This window comes from Metarhizium acridum (genome assembly GCF_019434415.1).
Source record: "Metarhizium acridum strain ARSEF 324 chromosome Unknown scaffold_577, whole genome shotgun sequence".
Classification (NCBI taxonomy): Eukaryota; Fungi; Ascomycota; class Sordariomycetes; order Hypocreales; family Clavicipitaceae; genus Metarhizium; species Metarhizium acridum.
The window spans coordinates 388684-407393 of record NW_027094045.1 but is presented as its reverse complement, the minus strand read 5'-3'; the positions used below and the strand labels follow the sequence as shown (position 1 = coordinate 407393).

Here is an 18710-nt window from a genome sequence, read left to right as displayed (position 1 = left end):
AGACTTTGTTAGAGTCTAGTATCGACTGACGCCACTATTTCCTAGTATAGATGCACAAAAAGCCACTCCCAGAATAAGTAGGCTCGTAGAGGGAAAACAGAAAATTTCGTGGAGATTTGCTTGGTTAGCGTCGCGGCCGTCACCAAACGGCTTTGAGCTGCAAGCTGTGCTTGGTTATGGAACCTCACGGACAGCATGTTTCTGTTGTTCGCTAATGGGAGATAACCAGGCGCCAATTATCAAGATTAAGACGACCACTGTCCCCCTAATAATAGTAAAATAGTTCATCTCTCTGCGGCAGTTTGGGTAATCGTGGCAGTATTTGTGGTGATGGTTGTGGCGGCGGCGGTGGTGATAAAGGGGTCAAGTTGTGTAGTCGCCGCCTTATTGGAAAAGAACAGAAGCCATCCGAATTAATTCATGCACTTGACATGTTCTAGACAATAAAATCTACTGCTATCTTGGCAGCGGAGCTTCTTCCCTCCTCGGGTACAGCTTCTTTGTGCTGGGCAGCAGTATGTTTCGCCATTTCGCAGAAAAAAGCTTGTAAGGCGAACGAAATGGCCATTGCGCTGAGCTATCTTGGCTGGGCTAAGAATGTGTGCTAAGCGTGGTGTAACTACCAGGTATCAAATTTCAAACTGTCTGGTTGGGTGGGGTCTGGTCGACAAAAGCTTCTAGAAGACCTCACGAACCTCACGTTGCAAGTTGCTTGCCAGCGTTACTTCTCCTTGACGCAAAACCAAGACAAAGCCTCGCTTTCCTCAAGTAGATTCTGGGTTGGATAGGCCGCGACGTGTTTCTGGGTGGCATGTCTTGCCACGGGTTTTCCAAATGCTGCATACCGGTCAATAGAGACACTCGGCAGACAGCTCTTTCCTTGGATGAGAAACACTGTAAATATTTCCAAAGGCCGAACCATCCAGGTGTGAGTGATTCCCCATACGAATACTGCGCTGAGATTGGGGCATAAAATATCTATATCTAGCTATGTTGAATATGATGACACCTTTGAACTCTACTGTAAATTTTATACAACACTACCGTCTTGATATGGAATTCATTTGAAAGCGATTCATTCATACAAAGTAAAACCCAGAAGTACTCTTGCCTTCGGGAAATGACCCTCTCCTTCCTACACAAAGGCAGAAAGTTTTGTTGCTCGGCGACAACAACGACAGCCTCCACCACCAATAATAACACCACCACCACCACCACCACCACCACCACCACCACCGACGACGACAACGACAACGACGACAACGACGACGACGACGACGAAGACGACGACAACGACGAAGACGAAGACGACGACGACGATGATGATGAAGTTGTCGGAGATGAGGGACATCGCCCTCACGGTGTTCGGCGCCGTGACGCTCGTTTACGGGGCCTACCGGGGCTACCTCGATTAGAGATCGGACGGCCGGGCGTGTGCGGCCGAAGCAAGGGCCGTGAAGGCCGAAGCAAGGGCCGAAGAGGCCGAAGCTCGGGCCGTGAAGGTCGAAAAACGGGCTGTTAAGGCCGAAGAACGGGCGAAGGAGAAACACGGTACATATTATGCACGAATCTATTATTAAATTATCGAAGTTAACATTAGGTTCCACAGCCCTAGAGATGAAGAAGCTCCGTAAGTCTTATGCACGCGTTTATTATCATTTCTATTAGTTCTAACGTGACATAGGCTTGGAGATCAAGAAGCTTGGTCAGTCCAGTGCACACATCCATGTTTAGTATTATACTTGGCGATTTAACATTGGACAATGGCAGCGGACGAGGACGAGGAACGGGAGGAGAAGAAGAAGAAGAAGAAGAAGGACGAGGAGGAGGAGGATGCGGCTTCGGCTCCGACTCCGACTCCAGCTCCGACTCCGGCTCCGGCTCCAGCTCCAGCTCCGGCTCCAGCGCCGTTACCACCGCCGCCACCGCCGCCCCGGTCCCGCATGCGCCCGCCGCCCCGGTCCCACCTGCGCCCGCCGCAGCAGCAGCAGCAGCAGCAGCCCAAGAAGCTCCGGTGGAAGGGAGCAACCAAGTACTGCTAGGTGGCAACACCGCGGATGCCAACCCGCGTGAACAACGGCAACGTGTTGAATAGGCAGACAAATCACGTTAAAAGCTTAACACCCGCGGACGCCAACCCGAGACAACAACGGCAACGTGAGAATAGGGAGACAAATCACGTCAAACAAATAACACCCGCGGACGCCAACCCGCGTGAACAACGGCAGCGTGTTGAATAGGCAGACAAATCACGTCAAACAAAAAACACCCGCGGATGCCAACCCGCGTGAACAACGGCTTCGAGGAGGGTTCGACATCTCCCAGTCTGGGGCAGGTCACAGTCCCAGGCTGGCCCGGTACCACGGGTCTGTAGGTCAGGCGCCTCATCACACATGCGCACCTTGTCCGGGTCTAGTAGCCACAACCTTTGGTGAAGCTAAAGCAGCCCCTTTACCATGCTTGCCGAGCTAGTCACTGGCAGCTGGTATAAAAAGATGTCACCACCACCTCACACTCTCCTCTCCCATACTGGCAGGTCCCAACTCTTTTCACGGATCGTCCAGGCATCCATCAAACTGTCGTCAAGTTCTTGCAGTTTTCCATGTTCATGTCAAAGCCACATCAGCAGCAAAACGCACACAAAAAAAGAAGATGAAAAAAAAAAAAAAAAAACCATGAAATACGCACACCACCGGTTCGACATTGGGAATCTGAATCCTCGATATTGACATGCCTTGCCCCTGCTACCATTGGAGCCAGTCACCTAGCAGAAGCAGCGACAGCAGCGGACAGCAGCAGCCAGAGCCGAAGCCGACTCAGCACGAGAAGCGTCAATCGGCAAAGGCCACGTCGGGAAAGCAAAGAAATATCTACGCCGCCTGTGAGCATCCGAGTTTCAATCCCTGATGCTGGAAAATGACACTTGTGACACTCCCTTTACCTTGTCATTAGCTCTGTTCACCGCTCCCCTGTGCTGGCGTTGGTGTCAGTCGCCTGGCTTTCTTTCTTGATGGCGCCCACCACCCACATCTGCTGTCGATGGGTTGGCCTTGTTTGCTTCTTCAAAGGGCCCCGACGCATTGTCACTGGAAATTCGCCTTTCGTCCGACTCTTTACTTTCTTGTCCGTTGCTAGAATAGCAACACTCACCAAACAACAAACCTCCGATTGTATTGTGTGGTAGCTGTACGGAGTAACCTACTCCGTACTTTGTCGACTTTTTTCAGCCAATCACTTCGCCCACCGTCTTCTCCACCTTTCGCCTCTCGGCCCCTGGCTCTGAAACTTTCCGGCCGCGGACAAGATTATCCCGTCCCGTTTTGCCCCGCTGATGGTATTCCTCCGCAACGTCAAGACTCCACTTGGCCGCGGAGAACAGCCAAGTCCGCCGCTAACCAAGTCCGACTGCATGACGACGACGCCGTTTGAGGCTCCCTCCCCTTTCGCGGCAGCATGACGTACTTGTCTCAGCCTGCACTGACGTCCAACTCCAAGCGACACGTCAACGTGGTTCTCCTTTTCTTCCACAAGAGCATATATCGACTTCAAACATCTACTGAATGCTTCGCAGAGATGCTACCCGCCCCGAGCTAACTCTCTCTGGGCACCTTTACACACGACTCAATTCCGGCGAGTATGCTGCTTCAAGGTCTGGTCGTGGCTGGGGGAGCCAGCTACATCTTTCAAAACAATGCACCACATTATTCACTCGGCTTTTGGACAACTGCATTCGCTGTCTTTTCAATTTACTTCTTCCTCGCCCAGACATGGCGCATCATTGTCTACCCACGCTTCTTCAGTCCTCTTCGGCACCTGCCACACCCTGACGATGGACACTGGCTCTGGGATCAAACCATGAGGATTCTTAAAGAGCCTACAGGCATTCCCTTGCGTTATTGGATTGACAATGTGCCGAACACTGGGTTAATCACATACTCTACGTGGTTTGAGCCGCGAGTACTGGTGACCAATCCCAAAGGTCTCGCCGAGGTTCTTGTGACCAAAAACTACGACTTTGGGAAGCCGAAACAGTTTAGCCAATCTCTGGGAAGAATCCTAGGCATGGGCATATTGTTTGCCGAGGGTGATGAACACAAGCGACAACGGAAAAACCTGATGCCTGCCTTTGCTTTCCGTCACATCAAGGACCTGTACCCAACCTTTTGGAGCAAGTCGCGGGAAATGGCCCAGGTTCTGTCTGCCACCATCAAAGCAAAGTCCGACTCCAGCGTAGCGGCAGAGGAGAAAATCAGCGCCGACCCCAATGCACCTCAGCACGCTCCTGGGGCCATTGAAGTATACGACTGGAGCTCTCGTGCCACACTCGACATCATTGGCGTATCAGGCATGGACCGCGACTTCAACTCCCTCAACGATCCTGCAAACAAACTCAACCAAACCTACAAGACCATCTTCAACACTGGCAGAGTTGGAAGGTTCATCAGACTTTTGGCACTATTTGTTCCCATCCGACTCCTCCGTCTCCTGCCGTTGAGGCGCAACGCTGAGATGAGTGCAGCCAGCTCTTACATCAAGCAAGTTTGCCGGGATCTCATTGCGGGGAAACGAGAAAGACTCGACGTTGAGAAGCAGCGATCCAAGGCAGACATTGATATTCTTTCCGTTGCACTCAAATCAGGCGGCTTTAGCGACGAAGACCTCGTCAACCAAATGATGACTTTCCTCCTCGCGGGACACGAAACGACGGCCACGGCAATGGCCTGGGCCGTGTACGAGCTCTGCAAACGCCCCGAGACCCAACGAAAATTACGCGACCAAGTTCGTTCCAAACTCCCTTCACTTGATGATGACATCACCGCCGCGGAAATCGACAACTGTTCGTACTTGCAAGCCTTTTGCAACGAAGTCCTTCGAGTGTGGTCCCCCGTTCCCCTGACCCTGCGTGTCGCCGCAAGGGACACGAGCATTCTGGGCCAATTCATTCCAAAGGGCACTCCTGTGATTCTTTGTCCATGGGCCGTGAACTTATCCGAGCAGCTCTGGGGCGCAGACGCCAAGGAATTCAAGCCGGAGCGCTGGCTCGACGCCAACGGTCACACAAACAACCGCGGATCCGCAGACTCCAACTACTCTTTCATGACATTTCTACACGGCCCAAGAAGCTGTATTGGCCAGAAGTTTGCACAGGCTGAGTTTGCGTGTCTGGTTGCGGCTTGGGTGAGCAGATTTGAGACGAGATTCGAGGATGGGGGGCCGCTGGCTAGGGGAGAAGAACCGGATTTCACGACGGAAATTACGACGAAGCCAAAAGGGGGACTGTGGGTGCAGTTGACGGAGATTGAGGGACGTCGTTGAGAGGTTTAAGAAGAGGAATTGGCCGTCACCCAAGAAGTACTGACACAATCCGCCAAGTTCGTCTAGGAGCGCTATGCAAATTTACCTTGAAATTGTGAAATGGAGACGGCAAGGGTATTTTTCTGTACGTAGCAGGTTAGATATCAAGGTATGCGGAGCCGCTGCTCAACGGTCTTGTGTATTTGGGTGATACTATGTCGCCTCTGCACTTCCCTCACTCATGCAGGTTACACGCAACAGTTTCGAGTTTCGTTACTCCCATACAACACGATTAGGTACCTAGCTTTCGCGCGCCATACAATAATATGCCATGGTCCGTCAATTTGTATTCCATGACGGGAAAATAGAAAGCAACATGGCTGCACTCCGATTATATCCCATCCGATTGAGCTTCATACTGCAAATACAATTGATCCAGATGATCCAAATGACATTGGATGTAAGCAGAGCTTCACTTTTTAGGAAAATTCCTCAACGACAAGGTAAACCCGCGGTGATTGCTAACCCGAGCCTAGGTCGAAATTTCTGCATCTATTTTCCTCTTTCAACAAAGGCACGCAAGATCTGATATGCTTTACAATATGCTGCCATGTCTACGCTTCTTAAGGGAGTAGAGGGGCGTAGGCAGTAAGTTTAATCGCCCGTTCTGGCTTTCATATTAACTAGCATCTGAACCGTCGCTGTTACTATTGTAGAGCAGGTACGGGCATACTGTAGAATGAGGCAGACTAATTCTAACTTGAAGTTGAGAAGTCGTAGTGACGGCATTATAGCGCGGGGAGACGCCCATTTCTGCTTGTGGTCTGTGTCCATGAAGGACAACTATTGCGTAGTATCGCCGAAAAGTCTAACGCCACAGGCCCTACTGAGCCGTCATCTGGGTAAAGATGAATCTCTTATTAGAATGACTCAACCTGCTGTCTAGAAATGTATAAAAGCCCTCGAATTCCAAGCTACATAGAATAAATGCCAAAGACTTATCCACTTTTCAACGCGATCCCAGCTACTCGATGTGACATTGTTTGAATTTCTCCACAGAGATGCAACGTAAATGACTCATGGGAACAGGGCAGTTCGAATGGGGCCACTTGTGACTAAAAATTACAAGTTGTTATGGAGGGAGAGCCCTGAACAGGTCCGAGGAAGGGACTTCAAGTCTGGGTTCTGGGGGTTCTACCGTTACACGGTCAAAGCTCAACAACCTCGCCGCCCAATAAAGGGGCATCGCCGATACAGGACCTAGAGGTTACACAGACTGAATACATGACCCGCTGGGAGCCTTGGGCAAGCTGTTCCTTTCATGTATATATAGTCGTCACTGGTCCCTTCCTTCCTCTTGGAAAACCAAGGACCTTTGACATCCTACAAGATTATTATTGAATAGAGTAATTCCGCTCCAAGTCCTTGTCACATCTACCGCCGTTCTACCAGGCTTACACCGACGCTTCGGGCAGCAAGGCCCTCTACGGCGGCCTGCTGCTCGGGCTGGGTGAGGTTCCTTTCTGGCATTTAATATCGATCTAAAGGTTCTTTTAGCTAAACGACGTGCGGCGAGTACTTAAAGACTCGTGGGTGTAGAGTTCTAATTTCAGCCGAGAGCAAGTAGCTTATATGCGATAAAGACATTTACCCATTTCAATAGTAAAACGTGAAGATTTGACGCGAGTGAATTGTGAATCGACATACGAATAACAGCTTGGTCATGCACAGACGACAGGGCGCTGGCACTGGACGGCTACACATCTGCACCGTGAGCACTTGCAAGATGTTTGTTCAAAAAGTGCCTGGAAAATACCATGTCTATTGATTATGTTACATAAGCAAATTGTAGATTGTCAAGACTACAATATCCCGGGAGGGAAGAAAGTAATATGGAAAATCGATACAGTGTGTCACCTCCAAGGATGACAACTTTAGTCACAATATCATTAATGATGAAAACAAGCTAGGCGTTGAGGCCATGTGCATCAGATTTTCAAATTTTGGTACGTACTCTGTCATTTTCCAGGCCCACCTCTCTAGTACTATTTCTTGCTACTGTTTGTCTCAGAGATTTTGGGTGCGACACCGGTTAACTCAGGTTCTTTTTCTGACATGTTCTCATATTTCTCCCTGATTACTTTCCAAGCCGGCACGCTCTCAGTCACCCGGAGGTGCTGCCGAGCAAAGAAGACTGCGTATTGGTAGATGGTCCAATATACGCTCGCTACCGTCACAAACGCCATGACAAACTTGATGAGAAAAAAGGCCGGGAATGCCAGCCAGGAAACTCGCTCATTAGTTGGGCTCCCTCGTCTGAGAAGACCCAGATGAATCAAGTTGAACCAAAAGGAGAGCAGGGAGTTCGCCAAGATGGTTCCGAACCATAAAATAAGCGTCAAGCGCCAATGGGCTATCATGGCGACGGGGAGGAAGACCGGGGTGAATAGCTTGATGAGTGTATCATAGATTTCTCCCAAGACGTACACCTTTGTAATAAGCACTCGCCAGCCCAGGCGCCAGCTGAATATCAGATACAATGTGTTTGCCCAGATACGAAAGAGGTAGAAGAAGCTCCAGCGGAAGAAGCGCTGCTGGATGACTGACATTTCGCCGTAACCAGACCGCGAGCCCTTTGTGCGAGAGAACCAGGCTGGGAAGAGACGCGGTGGTGTTTCGGTCTCGACAAAAACTGATGAGCTCATCAGGATGCGATAGCCAGCACATCTTGCTGTATGGCCGAGCCACCAGTCTTCGGAAATGCTGTACCCCGGATGAGCGTGGAGTATCTTCTCTAGAATATCACGGCGCCATAATGCGATGGCGCCATGCGGGAAGACGGTGCTGCCGTATTTGGACTGAAACACCTTTGTAAGTCCCGCTATCTTGTACTCAAGGTCTTGAGCTTGCTGAATGATTGTTCCGCGAGACGAGTTCGACCCCACGCTTTTGATGGTATACCCAACACACGCCACGTTCTCATGGCCGGGGGCATTGAACCACTGCGTCGATATGGGTAGGCTGGGGGGCAATAGGACGTCATCGTCTATCAGCAAGCAGTACTGAAACTCCTTTCCCAGCGTCACGCCGACAAACTCGGCCGTGATCTTGCTGCCCACGGGAAGCCAAACGTGCCGCACCCCAAACTCCGAGCATATATCGGCCGTGTTGTCAAGCGGAACGCTCGAATTTCCGTTGGCCACAACGAAGATTTGCTCGGGGCTGAATATTGCCAGACACGCGGGCAGCGTGGAACGCAGTGTCTCGGCCGCTTTATAACAGGGTATAATGACGCAGCACTGAGACACACCCTGCTCCTCGACTTCCTTTGGCTCCTGTCCAGGGACGTCGAATGTGCAGAGAAACTGAGGCAGGATGTTGCGAACCATGCCTGCGGCTAGAAAAGCGACGAGTCCGGCAATATGATGGCTGCCAACCTGGCCTTGATACCATCGCCAGAACCAGACCACGCTGCCGGGCCAGAGCGGCCATCCAACAAGCGTAAAGTACACGAGCGCGGCAAGAAGTAAGAAGTACAATGCCCTGAATGCAATCTTTGATTTGAAACTAGGCACCGTGTGTTTCTGCTTGTTGTCCATGAGCCTTGTTAATGTCTCAAATTCGGCATCATCCAGGGTTGGTTGCTCAAGTGGCAAGTCTTTCGTCTTGTTCATAATATTTTTGACCATGTATCGTGGCGAATTCGACGACGTTGCATGGTATGGTCTCAAGTCGGTGTATTTTGCCTGGTTGGGTTTCTGCGGCCATGGTTGGACTTGCCTGACTCTGTCCTCGGAAGAAGTAGGCGGACCATCGTGGTGTTTAGCAAAAACTTTACTCGAGGCAAGAATACCACCGTCATCGGAGCTTTGAGAGTCCTTGTCCGAAAGTAACGGTGAGTCTTGCGACTTTTCAGGCGGCAAGAAGGCAGCTTCTGGTTGTGTCACGGGCAAATCAGACGAATCTTGCTGACAACTCCCTCTACGCAACCTGGAAGTTACTGAAGACATTGCGAAGCCTTTCAGACCCTATGTCCCTGCTGTTCGGAAGCTGCGTAGTGGAAACAATCAACGAGATACAAGGAAGAAAAAATCTAGTAACGACATAGAGTGCATCATTTGAGCCAGATATTTGAACCATCGCTACTCCGTGCTTCGCTTCGTATAAGAGCGAATAGTAGGTAGGCGGCAAGGCAAATGAACACCACTTGTATGCTATATACACCGACATATGTCGTATGAATCGTATACGGTATGACAATGGCCGGGCACCTTGTTTACCCAACAGGGTCCTATACCCCTTGCATACTCTATCCCTTCACGGAGATTTTCTGCGGCAACCCTCCCTTCACAGGTGTTTGCGTTGGGACCGGGCTTTACTGCGACGGGCTTTACCGCGACGGCTTGACGCGGATAGCTGATCTCATTCCGGCCCCGACTCGTAACGCCGCTCCCGGTAAATTTATATTGGTCGTACGACTTGGGTCGGTTACGCTTAAAACAGAGTATTGCCAAGAACGCTTATTCCACAGGTTATATCCAAATCCGATCTCCCTCATTCCAAGGCTAGATGTTTCGCTTACCTCATCCAGGCACCATTCGCGACGGTGCTATACGACTACCGGACATCTATTTACCATGACTCGAGCATTGCGTCTTAAGGACATCGTCAGATAAGACCCGCATCAGAAGGATTCAGGAGAGCTTCCGTGTATTTCCGCTATTGTTCAATAGTTCTTTTTCGTTAAAAGTCGGGTGTGTCTCGAATATATAAATCCAAGATGCGGTCAAGGCTCCCTGTTTGTGCTATATCACGATCAAAGCATTCACCAAGCAAGCCGAGAACTCTAAATTCTATGGTGTGTTGCCGCGAAAAGAGCAATTTCTTCATATTTTACCGGCCAAATATAATTTCGGTAAGAAGTTGGCGGTTATGGCTTTTACTCTGGCAACGAACACTGCAAGCTGACTGAATTTTAAACACAAGAACGCCACTTTCGGAAAAGACACAGGCCAAATTTAGGCTAGTCTGAGAGGCTTATATCAGAAACAATGCCCGCGCCGATCCCAATCCCTCCATCCACCGAGGTCCTGCTTCGCTGCTCCGAGTCCGCCGACGTGCGGCTACAGCAATATGCCAAGGGAGCTCGGGAAGCAGAGATTGTCGTAGCTGTCGTCGGAGTCGGTTACGTCGGCAGGCGGCTTGTGCAATCCTTTTCGACGCAGTTCAAGGTTATCGCCTACGACATCTCGTCTGCGACGCTTCGCGCCGCAAGACGTGAGCTATGCGGCGGCGGCAATATCAAGTACACGACGTGTCCAATGGACATGAAGCAGGCCACCCATTTTCTGATAGCTGTGCCGACTCTGGTGAATGAAGATGCATCCATTAATACAACGCATATCAAGGACGCCATCAACACCGTGGCAACAGTTGCTCAGCAAGGTTCGACTGTTGTTATAGAGAGCTCTGTGGCCGTGGGCATGACGAGAAGTCTTCTCGGCCCCATTGCAGTCTCGTATGGCTTGTTTGCCGGCATGTCTCCGGAGCGCGTGGATCCTGGCCGCACAAATCCGCCGTGCGCAAACATTCCAAAAATTATATCTGGACTTGACGACACGGTGCCTGGCTCCCTCGCATCTATTGAGCAGGCATATGGACAAGTATTCAGCAGGCTGGTCCCGGTTTCTTCGCCCGAGGTAGCTGAGATGACGAAACTCTACGAGAACTGCCAACGGATGATGTGCATAGCCTTTGCGAATGAGATGGCTGATGCTGCCCTGTCGCATGGCATTGATCCATTCGAGGTTTCAAGAGCCGCCGCCACCAAGCCTTTCGGATATGCTCCCTTCTCACCGTCGGTGGGTGTTGGTGGTCACTGCATCCCCGTGAACCCTTACTATCTATTGTCCAATAGCTCTTTTCCGCTACTGCAGGCCGCTACAGAGACTATGGCCGCCCGCCCGGCACAGATTGCCAAGAGAACTGTGGAGGATTTGAAGCTTTCAACTACTATGGATGTTGGCTTAGAGAAAGGTCGAGTTCTTGTTGTGGGTATGGGCTTCAAAGCCGGTCAGTCAGTGTTGAGTTATTCCCCCGGCGTGGCGCTCGTGGATGCGCTGCATGAGCAAGGCCAGGTTGACGTGAGCTTTGCCGATCCTCTCGTGAGACAGGAGGAGCTGCCTCACATCACACGGCTTAGTGAAACTGAATGGAACCAGAACACCTTGGAAACGTTTGACACCATCATCATATGCGTTAAACAGCCCGGCCTGGATTATCAACTCTTACAACACCTGAGCGGTGTCAGGGTGGACATATGGTGCCACTAAGAGACATCACTGTACATAGGTATTATTATTGAAGTTCAATTTTTGTTCTTGATTTTCGGCCTATCCAAATGATCGTGCAAGCACTAAATCAGGTAGGGCCAGTGAGAGCAACGCAATGTGCCTGACCATACCCAAGCCAGAGAACCGCAGCAGACCGCGTAATACACCATTTACATAGATATATGGTCTTTAAAAAGAATGAGACTAAAGACTTTGAGAGGGCCTCTACCTGCAGTGATGTCAGTTGCGGCCTGTTCTCAGCTTCTGCAAAAGCAATGTTTGCTCAAAGTGCAGAATAGACGCAAGGATACCATCTAACCCATTGGTGACAAGACCACCGATAGCTGAATGCTCTTTTTGCAGCTTCTAAGCCGAAATTAGAGTCTCCAAATGTTGTGTCACAGCTGAACTGCAGGCCAACATGCCAGGTATAGATGCCGCCACCACTGAAAAGCAGCATTGCGGCATACCACCCAAGACATCCCCGCGACCTGTGGCTCATGTACAATATGTAAGTGTGTACAGTGGGAGGCAAAAAAGATTTGACCAGATCTGGGTACCTGGCTATCGCGCCCTATATTATAATATATTATAGTATACTAGTGTATACTTCTCGGTGGTCAAGCATATTCTGCCGCAGACTGTATAGCTGAAGAGGCCCCGCTTGTGTGAGGGGCTTCAGGATAAAAAGAACCAGGGCATGCAGGCGAGACTAAAAGGCGACTTCTATGCAGAGCAATATGCTGTGGCCAGCCATACAATGCAACAGCTACCTGTTCGATAACATTTGGGCAGACTTGAATATTCCGGCTCTGCTCGAGATGAAAAGCGGCAGCAACAAATTGACGGTACGAAATACTACATTCTTTTTCAACGATGTTTGTCGAAAAAAAGGGGACGCCCCCGTACGGGCTGTTTGGCCGTCAAGTTCAACTCCGTTGCAATGCCGAAGACGGAAGTCTTCCTGGCTTACACTGCCCAGATTGCCGATACATTGATGTTAATCAAGGTAACGAAAATTCGTCGTTGGTTGATTGGCTCCTGTTACTGATTGTGACATATCCGCATTGGCGATCATCAGAACATGTTGGTCTAGGTTCCAGCTTCCCATTTTCTTTTTCCGTTACACTGCCGCATAGATAGTAATAGTACGACTCTCTGTATGGTGCAATTGGGCCTTATAATGTCACAATTACAAGCTGTGGGGAGTCGAGGGTGCATTACGTCACCTTGTAGCACATGTTTTTGGATGCTTCCTCGAGGAGATTTTCTCTTTGCTGTACTGTGGTGTCAATATGCTTGTTGACGTCAATTCCTATCGATCACAAATTATAGAACCATTTGTCTTACGTGATGAATTTATATCCGTGCGAGAGCGAGAGACGGACAGACAGGCAACATCAGCCGTTTTGGGGAAGCTGCCGAGGTTTGGCTCCAATATGCATACGTATAGTAACATGTGTAACCCATCCTACAAGGACTGTATGCAAGACTTATCATAAACCAGTGCCAGTCGAGCCAGCTCAGGTAGGTAAGCAATGATGGACTCATCTACACTCTCACAAACGAGAGGTTCGTATATGCGCAATATATAGCGCCAGTCGATGAATGCCCAATAGAAGAGTAGGCCGTCGACGTGATTCATATCTCAAAAGCCTACATGAGACACAAAGGTCCATTTGACAGATGACAGATGTTTTAGTGTGACCACACAATGGCACAATGGTCTGCGTGATGGTAGTAAAGATGCAACTTCATACCTATGTTGCCGAATGTTTTCCTTGCGATATGCAGCACTGAATTATTCTTGCGGAATGCCCCTTGAAGAGTGACGTTTGAAAAACAGTGCCTATCACGTGCGCTGAGCTCGGTTGGATATTTAAAGACGACGAGATCTCCTGGTGTCTGCCTTCGTTCGAAAACCAGCATGACTTCTTTCCCATTTCTTTCCTACTCACAGTGACACTACCCTAGTATTCCCCAAACGCCTTGATCCTCGCAGCCATGTCCAGCATCATACGCATCGTGGAAGTTGGACCAAACCCAACTGAATGGTACGGCACACTTGTCGTGTCAGGTATCAAGTACAGTGATGATAGTCAAGTAGCCATCAAGGAGTTTCTCGGCATCTCGTTCAAGTCGCCCGTTCCTGTTGACCAAAATGCCTTCACCGTAGCTGTTAATCCTTGGCAGTCTGTTACGGCAGAAGTCATCAATGACCCAATTGATGCATCGACCTCTCTTGTCACGGCGAAACTCAACTTTGAAAGTAGCTACAAGTTCAACACGTCCGACACCATAACAATTGGCATCAACGGCGACTTGAGAGATAATCCTGAGCAGTACACGGAATCTGTCAGGCTCGCCGCCGATGCGGTCCCCGACATCAACGGGACTGTTGTGATTACAACCGCAGCTGCCCCGGATCCGGCGCTTGCGTCCCAGAACGTGACCTTGTCATTTGCACAAGGCTCACGAAACTTCCCTGCTAGCGCACTACCTGGGAAGACCACGTCGATCCAAATTCCATATGGCGAATACGTCGTGGCGAGCTCGGAGCTCACGACTGCGGACCAAACTGTGGTCGCCACGTCTGAAGTTTCGCCCACCTCGCTATCTGTCTACACCGGCGAAGAAGCTGCCGTCGACGTCACTTTCGGCTCCGTTCAAAAATACAGCGCCATAGATGTATCGATTGGAGAATTTCCGTCTCTCGAGTCTGAACTGTTCCATGTATACCTGACTCTTGACGGCAGTCCACTCACGGACTTTTACAGCGGCGACAATGAAACGACTTCTCTACGGCGACTTCCGGCTTCGGGGACAGTCAAAGTTTCCATTGATGTCATTTCGCTAAATAATGTTCGGTATGAGTTTTCCACAAAGAGCCTGGACCTCGCTGCCCAACTTTTCAACGTCACGTTTGGCGAAAGTGATGTTACAACCTCGCCCGTGGATACCACAGGCTTTGTTAAACTGCCCATTGTGGTGAAATCAGATATCACATTGGGCCAGGATATTTCCGTCCGTATCGAATCAGATGAGCTCATATACACTCAAAAGGTTCCAGGCAAGGCAGGTACCACGCCGTTCTCGGTTGTTGTGGCTCCGGGACAGTACAAAGTTCAAAACTCCAGCTTCGTCGTAGACGGAACCGTATATGCTGTTAATAGCCCAAACACATTGACGGTTGCGAGCGACGGTAGTACAAAGCTCGATCTAGAGCTGATTCAAGGAGCAAATCTCCGCGTTAAAGGCTTCCGTAGCTTCTTGAGCTTTGGCGGTCTCGCAGACTTGACTCCAAACAACGCAGATGACTTTGTCGCAGCGCGCGCTTCGTCCGTCTTCAAGTATGCCGGTAACGACGGTGCTGGCGACAGCGGTGAGTTCTTGAAAGACGATCCTGCTACTAAGCGAACCATTGAACTCGCGCGCGACATTGAGGCGAAACTTGGAGATGGGAGCTCCGTACTGCCAATAATGATTTCTTACACGGTCAACCTTTCTCTGGGCGATATTTACAAGAAGCTGCAAGACACGACTGGCCTTACGCACAGCTTCGCAAATCTGATTCTGTCACTCAATATATCTAATAGCTTCATCGATCAGGACCATCCCGTACCCGCGGGGTTCATTGTCAATGCCGACTTCCTCGGAGAGGGCCAGAAGGAGAATCTTGTCGACTATGCCATGCCTGTCAGGGAGCCCCTACAGGGTGCACTTGACCATTGGAGTGTCCAGGAATCCATACCTGACTCAATCAGTGACACTTTTGCCGGCTATACTCTCGCTGTCAACTGGCTCATCCGCACTGTTGCCCCCAGCGTCACCTTTGGTTGGCAAGTCAATGTTTGGGGCGGAGGAACTTCTACTTGGATCTACGATACATCGGCTGATAATCAGCAACCGCTCAAGCAGGCCAAGCAGACAGCCCAGTACATAAAGCAGCTCGGCATATACGACGGCGAATACGCGCCCGACTTCCTCGCCGTGGACCGATTTGAAGCCGACGACTGGACTCAGCGCTCCTACGTCCCCGGGTACTTCTATGGCCCCTACGAATGGCGTCGCTATTACGACTTTGTCAAGTATCTCGGCCTGGAGCTGCAAGTGCCCGTGACGCCCTGGCAGATTCCGTCGAGCCACGCGCCGCTCGTCGCGGATGCCGTTGCGAGCGATTTCGATCCGCAGCACTGGGGCACGGGAGGCAGCTACTTGTTAAGTGACGCCGACGTCGGTTCCGATATCAATAACATTAACACGACTGTGCTTGACTTGGAGCTTAATGCCTCGCTCATCCAAGCCAAAACTGCCAGAGAGGTTTGGCAGCGCGGTGAGCCGTTCGATTTGTCACAGCCGGCATACCTGGACTTTCCTGTGCGTGGTATATTCGCGGTCCTGCTTGGAGGAGGCTCGACGACTGGAATTATTTCGACTGTTGGAAATGCAGGGAGTTGGGTGACTGGCAGGCTCAGCGCATACGCGGACAATCGTATTCCCCTTGATAAATTCCCCCTTGATGCTTCCGGCTCCAACACTGCTCGTGTCAGGTCCAATGCCAGAGTGCTTGTTCTGAGGAAGTGATCGTGATGGGTTTATCGTGCAAAGTGGGTTATCAAGATTGAACAATCAGAGATGTCTACTCTTGTTTTCTTTCCGGCAAGTCTTGACCGATGAGAATGGCGGAATGACGCTGATAAGCTCAGGGTTCTTCGCAATGAACATGACACTCCTTTCCAACCAAACATAACATTATATTAGTATGAGAAATAACAGAATGCTAACGTCCCATCGCTAATATTTTCAGACTGATCTGGGAGCACTATGCGGATTCTGTACTGGGTGTAGTAGGAGACTCTGGCTGGTCCAGGTACCTGACTACGACCAACTACGTCTTATTATGCTGTGCTATATCTGCGTATAGTTACAAATTAAGTTGATAAAAATAGAAAAAAATTTAAAAAAGGGGGTCAGACAATCACGCAAGATATTCAGTAACACTATATTTTGGCCGTACCTAGGGTATATTTATATATATGTTGTATACTTTTCTCCAAGTAGGTGTATTTATCTTGCCGTGGATCGTAAATTTCGAAATGCGTCGTCAGCTTTATGCTGCCACGGCGACTTCCAAGTGCTCCCAGTTTCGGTAACTATTGATTTACGAAAATGCGTGTACGCACTACAGAAGGCCCAAAGTGCTTTAACTTAAATATACTGACGAAGCTTTCATTAGGGAAAAAGGTTTCTATGTAGGATGAATACTTGGTGCATCGACCTGTATTGTTGTAATTATTATTATGAGAGGATAAGCACAAAAATTTAGAGCCATTATATAGCGACAAGTGTGGGATAGTAAGGGGCCGAATCGACGGGAAAAGTGCTTCTGGGTCTTGCTTTGAAAGCAAGTCGAATAAATGGTCGGAGGCTTTGCAGCTCAGGAGGCGCCTTGCACCTTGCATGTGGCTGGCTGCGTTTCTTCATCCGGCGCATTTCAGCCTGCCGCCGTCTCCGAACCTCATGAGATGCTCGCGAGCTTGTGGAGTGACTACCAGGTACCTGCCAGAACGACAGCATTGCGTGTACATCAAGGTCAATTCCAGTCAAAAGAAATGGAAACACGGCCAAGAATTTCAATTTCGTCTCCCCAAGAACGGTGCTTTATATCTACCCCTGAAACTAGTGAAGCACGGCTGGGCTTAAACTTGTGTCATCGCAAAGGTGGTCCCCGGTTGCTTCAAGACAGTGTGTGAAATCTGAGTCCAAGGGTCTCATACAAATTCAGCCCAGACACATCCTTGCCTCCTGTAAAGCGGCTATGTCGATCACAATAGTTGCCCGGTTCTGAAGGTTCTAAACTTACACTATTACCCTCTGTGGCGGATATCCGGATGTGAATAGTTTCACCTTATGTATCGTACGATATTGACTCCAGCCCATGCAATGGAATTTTCTTGATTCAGGGACTAGGTGCACAAATCTTATTGAGTCGTCGATTTCCACAATGAAGAACGACAGCAAAAATATTTTGACCGCCGTGGGCATGGCTCTCTTGGCCACAATTCCAGGTTCATTGAGTAATACCCCGTAGTTGATTGGGAAGCTGAACTTTTTCAAGTACCTTTGCATGACTCAATCTGCCTATCACGGATAATTTTACATTTGGCGCGGTCAACATTGACATCGGATTGCCCGGTACTCAGTACGCGCTGCTGTTTGACCCGGGCTCATCCAATACATGGATTGGCGCTCGGAAGGCATATGTTATCACCCCATCTAGCCAGCAGACTTCTGATTTTGTGACTATAACGTATGTTTGCGGGAGCTTTTCTGGACTTGAGTACAAGACACCTTGACTATAAGCGGGGTCGCCTTTAATCAGAGTATCGGAGTGACAAATGCAACTACTAGAATCACTGAAGTCGACGGGCTTTTTGGTTTGGGTCCTACCATTTTCACTCTGGGGACTCTGACTCCGGATAAGTCCAAGATAAACTTTTCTCACAAGGACATGGCGAGAGTGCAACAGTCACCATAGGCAAACAAGCCATCACCTTCGGCTACAAACGTCACGTACGTCCCTATTACAAACTTCGCGGTGGCCAAGACATTTTGGGTATTTGATGCCAGCGTTGCCTATGGTGCCAGCGGCTTGTTGTCAGCCAAAGCCGGCATCATTGATCAGCGCTCTACTGCAACGTTGGTGTCCACCAGTAGCTACAACCGCCTGCTGAATTTAACAGGAGCAGCAGTAGACAAGAATACAAGCCTCCCGTTTCTTCCGTCTTGCTCTAGACTGGATCCTATGATTTTGACATTTGCAGTCGTCAACACCACCATCCCCGGCGGAATATCAGGCAGCCCGCCGAAAACAAAACTGCTATTGGAGGCGACAAGGATAAATGCTACCTTGCCATTAGCGACATTGGTACTTCATTCGAAAATCCATCTCAACGACCAGATATCCAGTTCCGGAAATCTTCGCTTGCAGGAAACCAGGATGATGGGGACAATATCAGTTTTATCCTCGGGTACAACACCTTGAAACACTTTGATGTTGTTCTCGACAAGGAAACTTCCCTC

The 18710-nt window shown here is 49.8% G+C and overlaps 6 protein-coding genes across 6 annotated transcripts; 5 read left to right on the top strand and 1 right to left on the bottom strand.

The window, feature by feature from the left end:
* Window positions 1–1120: 1120 nt before the first annotated feature.
* Window positions 1121–1522, top strand: J3458_021002 (uncharacterized protein; the record flags this gene model as incomplete). The annotated part of the gene is made up of 1 exon (XM_066122344.1): window positions 1121–1522. The coding sequence occupies one exon, from the start codon at window positions 1121–1123 to the stop codon at window positions 1520–1522; it is 402 nt and encodes a 133-aa protein (XP_065972598.1).
* Window positions 1523–1617: 95 nt separating this feature from the next.
* J3458_021001 (uncharacterized protein) lies at window positions 1618–2042 on the top strand (the record flags this gene model as incomplete). Its single annotated transcript, XM_066122343.1, has 3 exons — window positions 1618–1630; window positions 1685–1705; window positions 1771–2042. 3 exons carry the CDS (start codon window positions 1618–1620, stop codon window positions 2040–2042), a joined length of 306 nt encoding a protein of 101 aa, XP_065972597.1.
* Window positions 2043–3461: 1419 nt separating this feature from the next.
* J3458_021000 (uncharacterized protein) lies at window positions 3462–5611 on the top strand. The gene has a single exon (XM_007812563.2). The coding sequence runs from the start codon at window positions 3637–3639 to the stop codon at window positions 5314–5316; it is 1680 nt and encodes a 559-aa protein (XP_007810754.2). The 5' UTR covers window positions 3462–3636; the 3' UTR covers window positions 5317–5611.
* Window positions 5612–7340: 1729 nt separating this feature from the next.
* On the bottom strand, window positions 7341–9305 carry J3458_020999 (uncharacterized protein; the record flags this gene model as incomplete). The annotated part of the gene is made up of 1 exon (XM_007812562.2): window positions 7341–9305. The coding sequence occupies one exon, from the start codon at window positions 9303–9305 to the stop codon at window positions 7341–7343; it is 1965 nt and encodes a 654-aa protein (XP_007810753.2).
* A 1041-nt stretch (window positions 9306–10346) lies between these two features.
* J3458_020998 (uncharacterized protein) lies at window positions 10347–11627 on the top strand (the record flags this gene model as incomplete). The annotated part of the gene is made up of 1 exon (XM_007812561.2): window positions 10347–11627. The coding sequence occupies one exon, from the start codon at window positions 10347–10349 to the stop codon at window positions 11625–11627; it is 1281 nt and encodes a 426-aa protein (XP_007810752.2).
* A 2004-nt stretch (window positions 11628–13631) lies between these two features.
* On the top strand, window positions 13632–16211 carry J3458_020997 (uncharacterized protein; the record flags this gene model as incomplete). Its single annotated transcript, XM_007812560.2, has 1 exon — window positions 13632–16211. The coding sequence occupies one exon, from the start codon at window positions 13632–13634 to the stop codon at window positions 16209–16211; it is 2580 nt and encodes an 859-aa protein (XP_007810751.2).
* Window positions 16212–18710: the final 2499 nt, after the last annotated feature.

What these genes read in the sequence shown, in the direction of transcription:
- J3458_021000 (XM_007812563.2), top strand. Translation starts at nt 3,637, where the DNA reads ATGCTGCTTCAAGGTCTGGTCGTGGCTGGGGGAGCCAGCTACATCTTT.